The sequence below is a fragment of the Microtus oregoni genome, unplaced genomic scaffold, assembly GCF_018167655.1.
Source record: "Microtus oregoni isolate MIOR12 unplaced genomic scaffold, Mior012 000098F_ref0000018, whole genome shotgun sequence".
Lineage (NCBI taxonomy): Eukaryota > Metazoa > Chordata > Mammalia > Rodentia > Cricetidae > Microtus > Microtus oregoni.
The window spans coordinates 3,015,646-3,028,748 of NW_024544711.1; the positions used below are offsets into that span (position 1 = coordinate 3,015,646).

A 13,103-nucleotide genomic window follows, 5' to 3' on the forward strand; every position below is an offset into this window, starting at 1 on the left:
AGATGGCTCAGGGGGGCTGGAGAGATGGCTCAGTGGTTAAGAGCATTGCCTGCTCTTCCAAAGGTCCTGAGTTCAATTCCCAGCAACCACATGGTGGCTCACAACCATCTGTAAAGAGGTCTGGCGCCCTCTTCTGGCCTTCAGGCATACACACAGACAGAATATTGTATACATAATAAATAAATAAATATTTAAAAAAAAAAAGATGGCTCAGTCATTAAAAGCTAGATTCACAATCTCTACCACCTCTGGGGGGTGGGCGGGGAAACGATTTCTAATTTTATGTTAGTCTCTTCTCAACTTTTTTTTTTCTTTTGGTTTTTTAAGAAAGGGTTTCTCTGTGTAGCCTTGGCTGTCCTAGAACTCACAGAGATCCACCTGCCTCTGCCTCCCAAGTGTTGGGATAAAAGTCGTGTGCCCTGCTTAATCTCAGCACTTTTTCAGTGAAATTTGTCAGTCCTTTATAAAGATTATGATAGTTGTGTTTTGGGCAAATATGTGCCATAAAATTGTATTTTTCTATATTTTTAATGAGATTAAATTCTTTTTGGGAGATTTGGTTTTTTGAGACAAGGGTTTCTCAGTAGCCATGGAGCCAGTCCTGGAACTCGCTCTGTAGACCAGACTTGCCTCAAACTCAGAGGTCTGCCTGCCTCTGCCTCCTAAGTGCTGGGACTAAAGGCATCCCCACCACCACCTGGTAAGATTAAATTCTTATATCAGAATTTACCCATTTAAGCTTATACAAATCAGTGTAGTATATTCATTGACTTACGCATTCATAAGTCACCACAATCTATTTTAGATCATCCTCCCCCGACCCTGTTTAATTATATGTGTGCAGTGCCCAAAGTCAACAGATCTCCCTAAAATTAGAGTTACAGACACCTGTAAGCTGTCCTACTGTGGGTGCTGGAAACCAAACCTTGTGACCTCTATAGAGCAGTATATACTCAAGCACTAAACCATCTTTTCAGCCCTTCCCAATTATTTTCAACAGCCATATTAAGGAATAACTGACAGAATTTTTATATGTTAATATATGATTTTATTTATTTCAAAATTCAGTGTAAAAAACAATTTATTTTTCACTTAATAGTTTAGTTCAGAGGCAGGATCTCACTGTGTTATCCAGGCTGTCCCTGAACTCTTCAGCTGTTTTTCTGCAGCCTCCTGAGCTCTGGGATTATGGTGTATACCAGCACATTCAGTCTTACTTGATGTCTTGTCTACCACTACCACATGTTCAGCAAGTACTCCACCACCTGTTTGTTAGTTCACTTTTCAATTAGGTTATTTGATTATTATTGAGTAATAAGAGATGTCTGTATATTTTAGGTATACATGTTCCTTATCATAGAAATTATATGTATTTTTGGTATGATATGTTGTTTTTTCACATTGTTGATCATTTGAATCATAAAAATTATTTAATTTTGATGACACCCAATTTGGTTTTTGTTTGTTTTTTTTCTTTTTTGCTTTTATAAATGTGTTTGAGACTGGCATCCATGGGAAATAAAGAACAAAAATGTTATTTATTTAGTATTTTAAATTACCACATTATTGCAGATGGAGAGATGACTCAGCTGTTAAGAACACTTGTGTTGTTACACTTGTGGAAAACCCAGGTTCAGTCTCCAGCACCCACATTGGTGGCTTTATCCATCCATAATTCCAGATCTAGAGGATCCCATGCCTGATTTTGATCTCCTCAGGCACCAGACCTGCCAAGTGGTGGAAAGAAACCTATATACAAAATAAATCTAAAAAAAATAATAAATGTTTTTACATTATTAAATTAATAATAATTTATTAATAATAAATTTATAATAATAATAAATTTATTAATTTATTAATAATAAATTTATTATAAATTAATTTATTCACAGTCAAGAGAAGAGAGCAGAAAGCAAGCTCTTGCTGCTAAAAGAGAGAAAAGAAAAGAAAAGAGAAAAAAGAAAAAAGAGGAGCAGAAAAGGAAACAAGAAGATGAGGAGAACAAACCAAAAGAGAATTCAGAACAACCAGAGGGTGAAGATGAAGAGGACAATGATGAAGATGGTAAAAAATGACTCATCTGAATTAAATGTAAAATTATCCTTTGTTAGCATTGTAGATTAAACCTGTAATCTTGTCACAAAGGATGCTGAGACAGGAGAATTGCCATGAATTCAAGGTCAGGCAAAGCTACATAAAAAGACCCTGTTTCTAAATAAACAAAAATAATAAATAAAATTTAAATAACCTTTTGGGGGTCACTCTTAAGAGTTTCATTACTTAATCTGAAATTAATAGTTGGCTTTTATAGCAAATTATACTAAATGCTTTACAGTACAAACTAATAAAGAAAACAAGGTGAGGGGGCTGGAGAGATGGCTCAGTGGTTAGGAGCATAGCCTGCTCTTCCAAAGTTCCTGAGTTCAATTCCCGGCAACCACATGGTGGCTCACAACCATCTATAATGAGATCTGGTGCCCTCTTCTGGCCTGCAGACATACACACAGACAGAATATTGTGTACATAATAAATAAATATTAAAAAAAAAAAAGAAAACAAGGTGAAAGCAAGCATGACTTACTTAAAGAGGTGGTGTGTAATTTATGTCAACCTTGTATATATTTAAGGGTACAGTAAAAGGTTTGTCAGTTTTCCTTCAGGTTCTTTTCTACCTCTAACTTCCTTGATTAGAATAATTCCTTAGTAAATTCTTAGCTAAGGTTAAGGTTTAAAACCATGGAGGATAGACTTGTCAGTTGAGATGTTTATGGTTCAACCTGGTAATTTTTGGAGTAGGCAATTAATTGTATTCTATTTGAATTCTAATTCCTCAATACTATTCGAGATTTTTCCTAAATTCAAAGTATATGTGGTTTTTTTTTTTAATAGTTTGTAGAACTTGTATTATCAGTTGTAATAATACTAATAGTAGAGCTGGAGAGATGGCTCAGTGGTTAAGAGCACTCATTGGTTATGCTTCCAGAGTACCCAAGTTCAATTCCCAGCACCCACATGTCAGTTCACAACTGTCTAATTCCAGTTCTTCGGAATCCAACACCCTCACACAGACATACATGCAGACAAAAAAACCCAATGCACATAAAATTAATCATTTTAAAATATAGAATACTACTGGTATATGTATTTTACACCAACTTATACATCAGAATATTCTAACAACAGTAAGGATTTCTTAGTGAAAAGGAAAATATAACCTAATCGATTGGTTTATTATGAATTATTGCATTATTCTGTCACAGTTTGTTTTGAGATCTTTGACTCTTATTGTGATGATTTTTTTTTTTAATAATTTCAGTGGAGCAAGAAATTCCCATAGAGCCTCCGAGTGCAACCACGACCACTACAATTGGAATCTCTGCTACGTCTGCCACGTTCACAAATGTATTTGGGAAAAAAAGAGCCAATGTAGTGACAACCCCCAGCACCAATCGGAAAAATAAGAAAAATAAGACAAAAGAGTCCCCTCCCACAGCACATTTAATTTTACCTGAACCCCATATATCTTTAGCACAACAAAAAGCAGATAAAAATAAAATAAATGGAGAACCTAGAGGTGGTGGTACAGGCGGGAATAGTGATTCAGATAACTTAGATAGCACAGACTGCAACAGTGAGAGCAGTAGTGGTGGTAAAAGCCAAGAGTTAAATTTCACTGTGGATGTGAATTCCACCAGTGACAGAAGGGGCCCCACAGTTCTCAATTCTCAAGAAGAAAAGACAATTACTGCCACTTCCAAGACTCAGACATGGTAAATTTTTCTATTTTGTTAACTCAATATTCACTGCTTTTATTTCATGCCTGGCATAAAATTTCACAGTATGTCATCTATGTACAAGTTGTATTAAAGTATCTACAATATTATCTTCTTGTCTCTAGTCTTCAAAACTAAAATCATCTCTGTCCTCTTAATCATGTGTTCATTGTAAAGATTAGTAGATATTTTATAAGATTCTTAGTCTGAAGTTTAAAAAATTATTTCATTACAATTTTGTCTATGTAGTCTCTTGAATGTCTATCTTAAATATATCTTTTGTTGAATTCCGTAATTCCCTTTTCTCAGCCTTGAAGGTGAAGTGAATTCTAATTCCTTGTCAGCAAGCTACAAGTCATTGCCATTAAGCTCTCCAACCATGAAACTGAATCTCACTAGTCCTAAAAGGGGTCAGAAAAGAGAAGAAGGGTGGAAAGAAGTTGTTAGAAGGTAAGTAGGATTAATCTCATCTGTTAGTTTATTTACTTTCTTGTTTGCCCCAGCCCCTCCCTACCCCTTACCCCACCCCACCTTCGCTTTCCAAGTAAGCCAACATAGTGGCTTTTTATTTTACTTTGTTTTTGTTTTTTGTATGAATCTGATGCAACCCATACTGACCTTAAATTTGATATACAGCCAGGGCTAACCTTAAATTCCTAACCCACCTGCCTCTGCTGCCCAAGTGATAGAATTACAGGTGTATACCAACACACCTGGCTTCAAATTCCCCATCTTTTATGACATGGTTACCTATTTTATAATTTGAATGTAACCATCATTGCAAACTCTAATACCATACTAAACTCAGAACATACCAAAACAAAATTAGAAACAATATATAAAATTTACATGCATATTTCAGACCTTTTAAAATTGCTAAATATGAACTATTTATTGTTTAAAGTTACAAGCTAGCATATATTATTCAGTGTATATTTTGTTTTGTTTTTGAAACAGAGTTTCACTATATAGCCCTGAATTTAGAAAGAGAAAGCATGTTAATTGCAGATTAGTTGACTTGTGTTATTTTGAGCAGATTTGAATGCTTACATTATGAGTGAACTAAATAGGATTTTTGGTCTGTCTGCCTTCCCCTTCCTTCCTTCCTTCCTTCCTTCCTTCCTTCCTTCCTTCCTTCCCATACCAATCCCAATTCCTCCTCCCTCCTCTCCTCCCACTCCCCCAGTTTTCTTCCCCACCCCATCTTCAGAGGGTAAGGCCTCTCCTGGGAAGTCAGCTGAGTCTGTCCCATCACCTCGTTGATGTAAGACCAAGCCCCCTCTCCCCCCTTGTCTAGGTTGAGCAAGGTATCTCTCCATAGAGAATGGGCTCCACAAAGTCAGTTCATGCATTAGAGTTAGATCCTGGTTCCACTGCCAGTGGCCCCATATACTGCCCAAGCCACACCATTGTTGCCTGTATTCAGGGGGCCTAATTCTATGCAGGTTCCCCAGTTGTCAGTATGGTGAGTCAGTGATCTCCCACTAGCTCAGGTCAGTTGATTCTGGGGTTTCCTCATCATGGTCTTGACCCCTTTGTTCATTGTCTTTTGGGTGTGTGTGTGTGTGTTTTGGTTTTTTTGTTTGTTTGTTTGTTTGTTTTGTTTTGTTTTGAGAAAAAAATCTTAATAAGTATCTCTGGCTATCCTGGAACTCACAGTAGACCAGACTAGCCTCATACTCAGAGATCCCCCTACTTCTGTCCCCCAAGTACTAGGGCTAAAGGCATGCACCACCATGTCCCACTTAGGATTTTTGTTTTAAATGGCAATTTAGTTTTTAATTTTCCTCAACTAAATTCAATACAATAATAGTTTCTAAAGTAAGAATTTAATTAAGGATCACGAATATTCTAAAAAAATTCCATCAATATACTTAAACATCTTAACTTTTTATTTCAATATTTATTATTTAAAGATGTTACATTTCATAAACTCATGGGCAGTCTTCATTTTATAGGTCAAAGAAATTATCTGTTCCAGCCTCAGTGGTGTCCAGAATAATGGGAAGAGGAGGATGTAACATTACAGCAATACAAGATGTTACTGGTGCCCATATTGATGTGGATAAACAAAAAGATAAGAATGGAGAGAGAATGATTACAATAAGGTAACTGTTATAAAGTGACAGATATATTACTAGTTTTGAATCAAAATTTTATAAGAAGCATACTTTTAGTAGATAGGAATTTTATTTGAGAGTTGGGATATAGCTCAATGGTAAATTTCTTGCTTAACATATATTGAGCCCTGGGGTCAACACCAGGTGGAAAAGTTGAATCGTAAGATTATCTAGGGAAAAAACAAAATGTATTGTAAAAAAAATTTCTGTTATAAAAAAAGATTACCTAAGGTGTGTTGTTTTTCATATTGTTGGCCTTATTTCATTTGTTCTCCAGGGGTGGTACAGAATCAACAAGATACGCAGTTCAACTTATCAATGCACTTATTCAAGATCCTGCAAAGGAACTAGAAGACTTGATTCCTAAAAACCATATCAGGACACCTGCCAGCACCAAGTCCATTCATACAAACTTCTCACCTGGAGTAGGCACCGCAGCAACTTCCAGCAAGAATGCATTTCCCTTGGGTGCTCCAGCTCTTGTAACATCACAGGCAGCAACATTATCTACCTTCCAGCCCACTAATAAACTTAGCAAGAATGTGCCGACAAATGTGCGATCTCCTTTCCCAGTTTCTCTTCCCTTAGCTTACCCTCATCCTCATTTTGCTCTGCTGGCTGCTCAGACTATGCAACAGATTCGCCATCCTCGCTTACCCATGGCACAGTTTGGAGGAACCTTCTCACCCTCACCTAACACTTGGGGACCATTCCCAGTGAGACCTGTGAATCCTGGCAATACAAATAGTTCTCCAAAGCATAATAATACAGCCCGTCTACCTAACCAGAATGGACCTGTTTTACCATCAGAATCTCCTGGACTAGCTACTGCCAGTTGTCCTATCACTGTCTCTTCTGTGGTTGCTGCCAGTCAGCAGCTATGTATGACTAATACTCGGACTCCTTCATCAGTCAGAAAGCAGTTGTTTGCTTGTGTGCCTAAGACCAGCCCTCCAGCAACAGTGATTTCCTCTGTGACAAGCACTAGTAGTTCCTTGCCTTCTGTCTCCTCCACATCTACCACTAGTGGACAAGTTACCACCACATTTATACCTGCAACTACTCCTCAAGTACAACTTTCTTCACAAAAGATAGAGTCTTTCTCTGCCATACCACCTCCCAAAGAGAAAGTGTCTACACAGGACCAGCCTTTGACAAACCTATGTACACCAACTGCAAACAGTTGTAATAGCTCTGCCAGCAACACCTCAGGAGCTCCAGAAACTCACCCATCCGGTAGTCCTTCTCCTCCCTCCAATAATACACAAGAGGAAGGACAGCCACCCAGTGTGTCTGATTTAAATCCTATGTCAATGCCTTTTGCCTCTAACTCAGAACCGGCTCCATTGACTTTGGCATCACCTAGATTGACCACTGCTGATAATCAGGACACTGGTAATTTACCTCAGTTAACTGTACCAACACCTCGAGTTTCTCATCGAATGCAGCCCAGAGGTTCTTTTTACTCAGTGCTACCAAATGCAACTATACACCAAGATCCCCAATCAATTTTTGTTACCAATCCTGTTCCTTTAACACCACCTCAAGGCCCACCAGCTGCAGTGCAGCTTTCATCAGCTGTGAATATTATGAATGGTTCTCAGATGCACATAAACCCAGCAAATAAGTCTTTGCAACCTCCATTTGGCCCAGCCACACTCTTTAATCACTTCAGTAGTCTTTTTGATAGCAGCCAGGTGTCAGCTAACCAAGGGTGGGGAGATGGCCCACTGCCCTCAAGAGTTGCTGCAGATGCCTCTTTCACTGTTCAGTCAGCTTTCCTGAGTAACTCTGTACTTGGACACTTGGAAAATGTGCACCCTGACAACTCTAAGGCACCTGGCTTCAGACCACCTTCCCAGAGAGTTTCTACCAGTCCAGTTGGTAAGTCATTAAGTATTGTAGTTACTTAATATATGGGGCTGTTATAACTCACCTTCTAAGCTAATACGTACTTATTTTGCACCTAATATTGCATAACCTTAAAGAAATGCTTTAAAGCGGCCATTTATTGTATGTAAATCACATAAAATAAGCTATTTCATTCTTTTGTATTTCTGTACCTAACAGTAAGGAGATTATACCTTGTATTGGTTCAGTCTTTTGGAAGTTGATGTCCATTATATTAATAAAAAGGATCCATAGCATACCTCAAGGATTCCAAATTTATAGATTTTTTTAAAATCATAATGATTATTTGTTTTTCTGATTGAAAACATTAGAACTGCACATTGCTCCATCATTCATATTACTTTATATTACACTAATGTGCTTAGTATCTTTTACATCATTAGGTGCAGCTATGGAAGAGATTCTGGTCATGTGCTAACTCAATAGATTTTTTTTTTTTTTTTTTTTTTTTGTTGGAGACAAGGTCTTCTTCTCTAGCCACACTGGCCTTAAATTCATAGCAGTGTTCCTATATCACCAGAGTGCTGGGATCATAGGCATGAACCACTGTCTGGCTTTGACTTCTTGACTTAGAAATTAGATGCTGCTGTGGTGGAGAAGGGGCTCTCAGAGCTCCTGCTGCTCTCTATTGGCAGCCAACAGATTCTAAGAGAGGGGTAGGCATAGCATCCAGTTGTATACCCACTGGTGAACCCACCGGGCTCAGATAGTTCCAAACTCAGGGTCACGCAAATGGCCCTAGTAAAATTTTGTAGGACATTAAATAAAACCCAATGAATATGTATAGAAGATTTGTATAGAAGATGTGGGGTTGGTTGGGTTAGGAGTGAAATAAGTGATTGTCAAAGGGAGTGTAATCATGCATTTGATACTTGTATGAAATTGTCAAAGGAAAAAATAACTATTAGCTACTGATACAATAAAAAAAAAATATGTAGATGGATTGGCAGCCAGTTTTGACTTGGAGATATTTGAAAGAGGAAATCTATTTCACAGAGAATAAGAACAAAATTTCAGTTCAGTCTGTACTATACTGAAAAATGAGAAATTTTTTTAATGTCTGAAATTATTTCAAAACTTAAGGTAAAAAAAAAATAACATCGTTTGAGAATTAGGTTTAGTAGCATACACCTGTAATTGCAACACTTAGGAAGTGAGATAGTAGAATCACAAGTTCTAGGCCAACCTGAACTACATATCAAGATCCTGTCTCAAATGAAAATGTGGGTACTAGAGAGAGCAGTTAAGAGCACTACTAGCTGCTCTTACAGAGAACCCAGGATTCAGTTCCTACCACCCACAATAGCTCACAATTATCTATAACTCCAGGCCCAGAGGATCTGGCACCCCTTTCTGGCCTCCATAGGTACCAGGCATGTATATGGTGCACGGACATACACGCAGACAGAACACCCATACACATAAATAAATAAAATTAATTTTTAAAAATGAAATAAAAGTCTGGTGACCCACAGTAGTGATAAGGAACATGCAAGCAAGGCAAAACATCAGATACATAAAAACAAAACGGGCTGGAGAAATGACTCAGCGGTTAAGAGCACTGGACTGAGCTCCCAAAGTCCCAATGAGGAACAGAAGGAGGGAGAACATGAGCAAAGAAGTCAGGACCACAAGGGGTGCACCCACCCACGGAGACAGTGGGGCTGATCTTTTTGGAGCTCACCAAGACCAGCTGGACTGTGACTGAAAAAGCATGGGATAAAACCTGACTCTCTGAATATGGCGAACAATGAGGGCTGATGAGAAGCCAAGGACAATGGCACTGGGTTTTGATCCTACTTAATGTGCTGGCTTTGTGGGAGCCTAGCCAGTTTGGATGTTCTCCTTCCTAGACCAGGATGGAGTGGGGAGGACTTTGGACTTTCCACAGGGCAGGGAACCCTGACTGCTCTTCAGACTGGAGAGGGAGGGGGAGAGGAGTAGGGGGAGGGGGAGGGAGTGGGAGGCTGGGAGGAGGCAGGAATTTTTTTTTCTCAATAAAAAAAATGGAAAACACAATTACAATAGAGAAAAAAATTAATATTTCCAAACAAAAAAAAAAAGAGTACTGACTGCTCTTCCAGAGGACCCAGGTTCAATTCCCAGTACTCACACGACAGCTCACAACTATCTATAATTCCACGCTCTGACACCCTCACACAGCCATACATGGCAGGCAAAAAAAAAATGCACATAAAATAAAAATGAATAAATTATTTTTAAGAAAATAAAGCCAGGCAGTGGTGCATGCCTTTAATTCCAGCACTTTGTAGGCAGAGGCCCGCAGGTGGATCACTGTGAGTTCAAGGCCAGTCTGGTCTACAAGAGCTAGTTCCAGGACAGGCTTCAAAGCTACAGAGAAACCCTGTCTCGAAAAACCAGTAGTAGTAGTAGTAGTAATAATAATAATAAATAAAATAAAACTCTTGGGAGTTGGAGAGAGTCAGCTGTTAAGAGCAATAGCTCCTCTTCCAGATCTGAATTCAGTTTCCAGCACCCACATCATGTGCGTCACAGCTGCCTGTAACTCCAGCTCCATGAGATCTGAAGCCCTCTTTTGGATTCGTGTGCACATACACAAATACACACAAACACATAATGAAAAAAGTATTGGAAGGAAACACTACTGCCACTTAACATTCTGTTCTAATTGGGAAACTGCTCTTTAGTCCATGGTGCCCTTTTGATAGTTGTACACTACTAGCTTATGTTGTTCTGGATATGTTGTAGCCTTAACTTTTATTTCAGATATGATTAGATTTACTTGTCTTTTCAGAGAAACATTGCTGTTATTTTTCAAATATATCTATAACCTTGCAAAACTATTATCCAAACTATCATGTACATATTTCTTTTTTCCTTTCTTTTCTTCGTACCTTCTTTCCTTTCTTTTTTTTATATTTATTTATTATGTATATAACAATTATCAACATAAAAAGTTATCAAAAATTATCTTAAAAAGATACTAATAAAGAATTGATTTCCCCATCATTAAGGAAAATGGCTTTGGTATATAATACACAAATCCATTTAAAAAGCATAAGAAGAGCGATAGAGAAATAGCTCAGTTGGTAAAGCACATGCTGTATAAACAAAAGGACCTGAATTTGATCCCAGCAGTCTGGAGGCAGAGGCAGGTATATCTCTGTGAGTTCGAGGCCAGCCTGGTCTGCAGAGCCAGGACAGCCTGGGCTAAACAAAAACTCTGTCCTGGAATATATAAGTCAATAAATAACTTAAAGACAAAAATTCCTTGTTCTGGACTGGAAATTAGTACCTACCTATAATCTTTTTCTAGAAGTTTGTCTCATTTCCCTAATACACTCACTAGAGAAACCAGTGAAATTTAAAGAAAGTACTAAATTTAAATTTATACAAACTAATAGAAGCTATTATATAATTTGCAGTTTTTGTTTATGAGAATACTAAAATTAATACTTTATTGGGTTTTTTTTCTTTGTGAATAAAGAAACATTAGTAAATTTTGTTGTTCATCTTCATTGGAAATTACTATAGCTTTATAAGTAACTAGCTTTACTTAAAAGAGTTTCCTCAAAAGAGAATGCATACATTATTGGTCAAGTACCACTTAGATATACACAAAATGATGTTATTTCATGTCCCATTCAGTAACAAAAGCTTGAAGATATATTTAGAACATTACTTCAGATGAACTTCTACTTTGAAACACTGAGTTCACTTTCATTTAGTTAGAGATACTGGGTGATATTCTTCTGATTATAAAAGATTGGGTTTGGCAATATAGTGTCATATATGTGAGTTCATTTTTCTTTAATTTATGAAAAATATGCCATATGCTTCTTTATCTTAAAAAAAATTAAGTAAACCTTCAGCTTTCCATTCTAAAGTCTCAGCTAATTGGATATCTTGAACCTGTTTTATTTCAGGGTTGCCATCCATTGACCCATCAGGCAGCTCCCCGTCTGCTGCTGCTCCTCTGACAAGTTTTTCTGGCATACCAGGGACAAGGGTTTTCCTCCAAGGGCCAGCACCTGTCGGGACTCCGAGTTTCAACAGACAACACTTTTCTCCCCATCCTTGGACAAGCGCCTCAAACACATGTAGGAATCCTAGCGAAACTCTTCGCAAAAAAATCTTGAATAAGCTATTAAGCCATTTGATTATGGGTACATTATGTACTGGTTTTAGTAAAATAAGAAATATGCAGCTACCTGAGGTTTGTATGTGATCAAACTAAAATGTTTCCTCTGGGTCTTTGGATCAAGAATCCATGATACACATAGTAGTTTACAAAAGGCCCCTGTGAAGGACAGCAGGGTTGTGAAATTACTCTGAAAAGAAACTAATTATAGGTGATCCTTCTGACATAGTTTCACACTTATTTTTGCATTTTGGGGTTGTATTTATTACCTTTTATAGATGTACCTTTATTTTTACTTATTTCAATATTTAGAGCATGTGAATTATTTGGTCTCACATAATATATGATATTTTCCCCCACTGCCTTGTTCTGGAAATTGAGCTCTGGCCCTTGCACATAACTAGGCAAGTTATTTACCACTAAGCAACAGCTCTTTTTTTTTTTTAACATAGTCCATATTACCTTTTTATTTTCTTTATTTTTTTGAGACAAGATTTCTCTATGTAACCCTGGCTGTCCTTGAATTTAGTATTTAGATCAGACTCACCTCAAACTCACAAAGATCTGCCTGCCTCTGTCTCCCGAGTGTTGGAATTTAAGGTGTGCACCACAACACCTGATCTGCATTAGTCTTTGTGACAAAGAAAACTACACATATTACAAGTTCACTGAAGAATCAAAGTTATCACTTAAATTCTAGAATGATTTTAACATTTAACTTCTCTTCCTATAGAAAAAGACGGCTATAGAAATGGGAGAAAATTAGCTGGGCAGTGGTGGTGCACGCCTTTAATCCCAGCACTCAGGAGGCAGAGGTAGGCAGATCTCTGTGAGGCCAGTCTGGTGTACAAGAGCTAGTTCCGGGACAGGCTCCAAAGCTATGGAGAAACCCTGTCTCGGAAAACCAAAAGAAAAAAAAGAAAGAAAGAAATGGGAGAGAATTAACAAATACATGAAATACATAGCCTTAGTAAATGTAGGATATAATTATGTTTTCAGAGGATTATTTAGTATAATGATAAATTCTTTTCTAGCTTTGTCCAGTTCAGTTGGAAAAAGCCTTACAAGCTTCAGGCAGAAGTATTCTAAACAGTGGTTATAAAAATATTTTCACTTGAATTATCGTTTTAAATGAACTTTTCTTTACAGAACGTATGTTGTTGGAATATATCTTTA

The 13,103-nt window shown here is 37.5% G+C and overlaps 1 protein-coding gene across 10 annotated transcripts in view; it reads left to right on the top strand.

Annotated features, from left to right (window-relative positions):
• The window catches only part of LOC121442933 (ankyrin repeat and KH domain-containing protein 1-like), a 115,896-nt gene that overhangs the window by 89,909 nt on the left and 12,884 nt on the right, over positions 1 to 13,103 (top strand). For all 10 annotated transcript variants that reach the window (XM_041644564.1, XM_041644566.1, XM_041644567.1 and 7 more), the window contains 6 exons: positions 1,893 to 2,064; positions 3,317 to 3,770; positions 4,083 to 4,223; positions 5,732 to 5,881; positions 6,171 to 7,777; positions 11,713 to 11,886. In XM_041644564.1, coding sequence (XP_041500498.1) covers positions 1,893 to 2,064; positions 3,317 to 3,770; positions 4,083 to 4,223; positions 5,732 to 5,881; positions 6,171 to 7,777; positions 11,713 to 11,886 — 2,698 coding nt within the window. The remainder of the gene's footprint in view (positions 1 to 1,892; positions 2,065 to 3,316; positions 3,771 to 4,082; positions 4,224 to 5,731; positions 5,882 to 6,170; positions 7,778 to 11,712; positions 11,887 to 13,103) is intronic.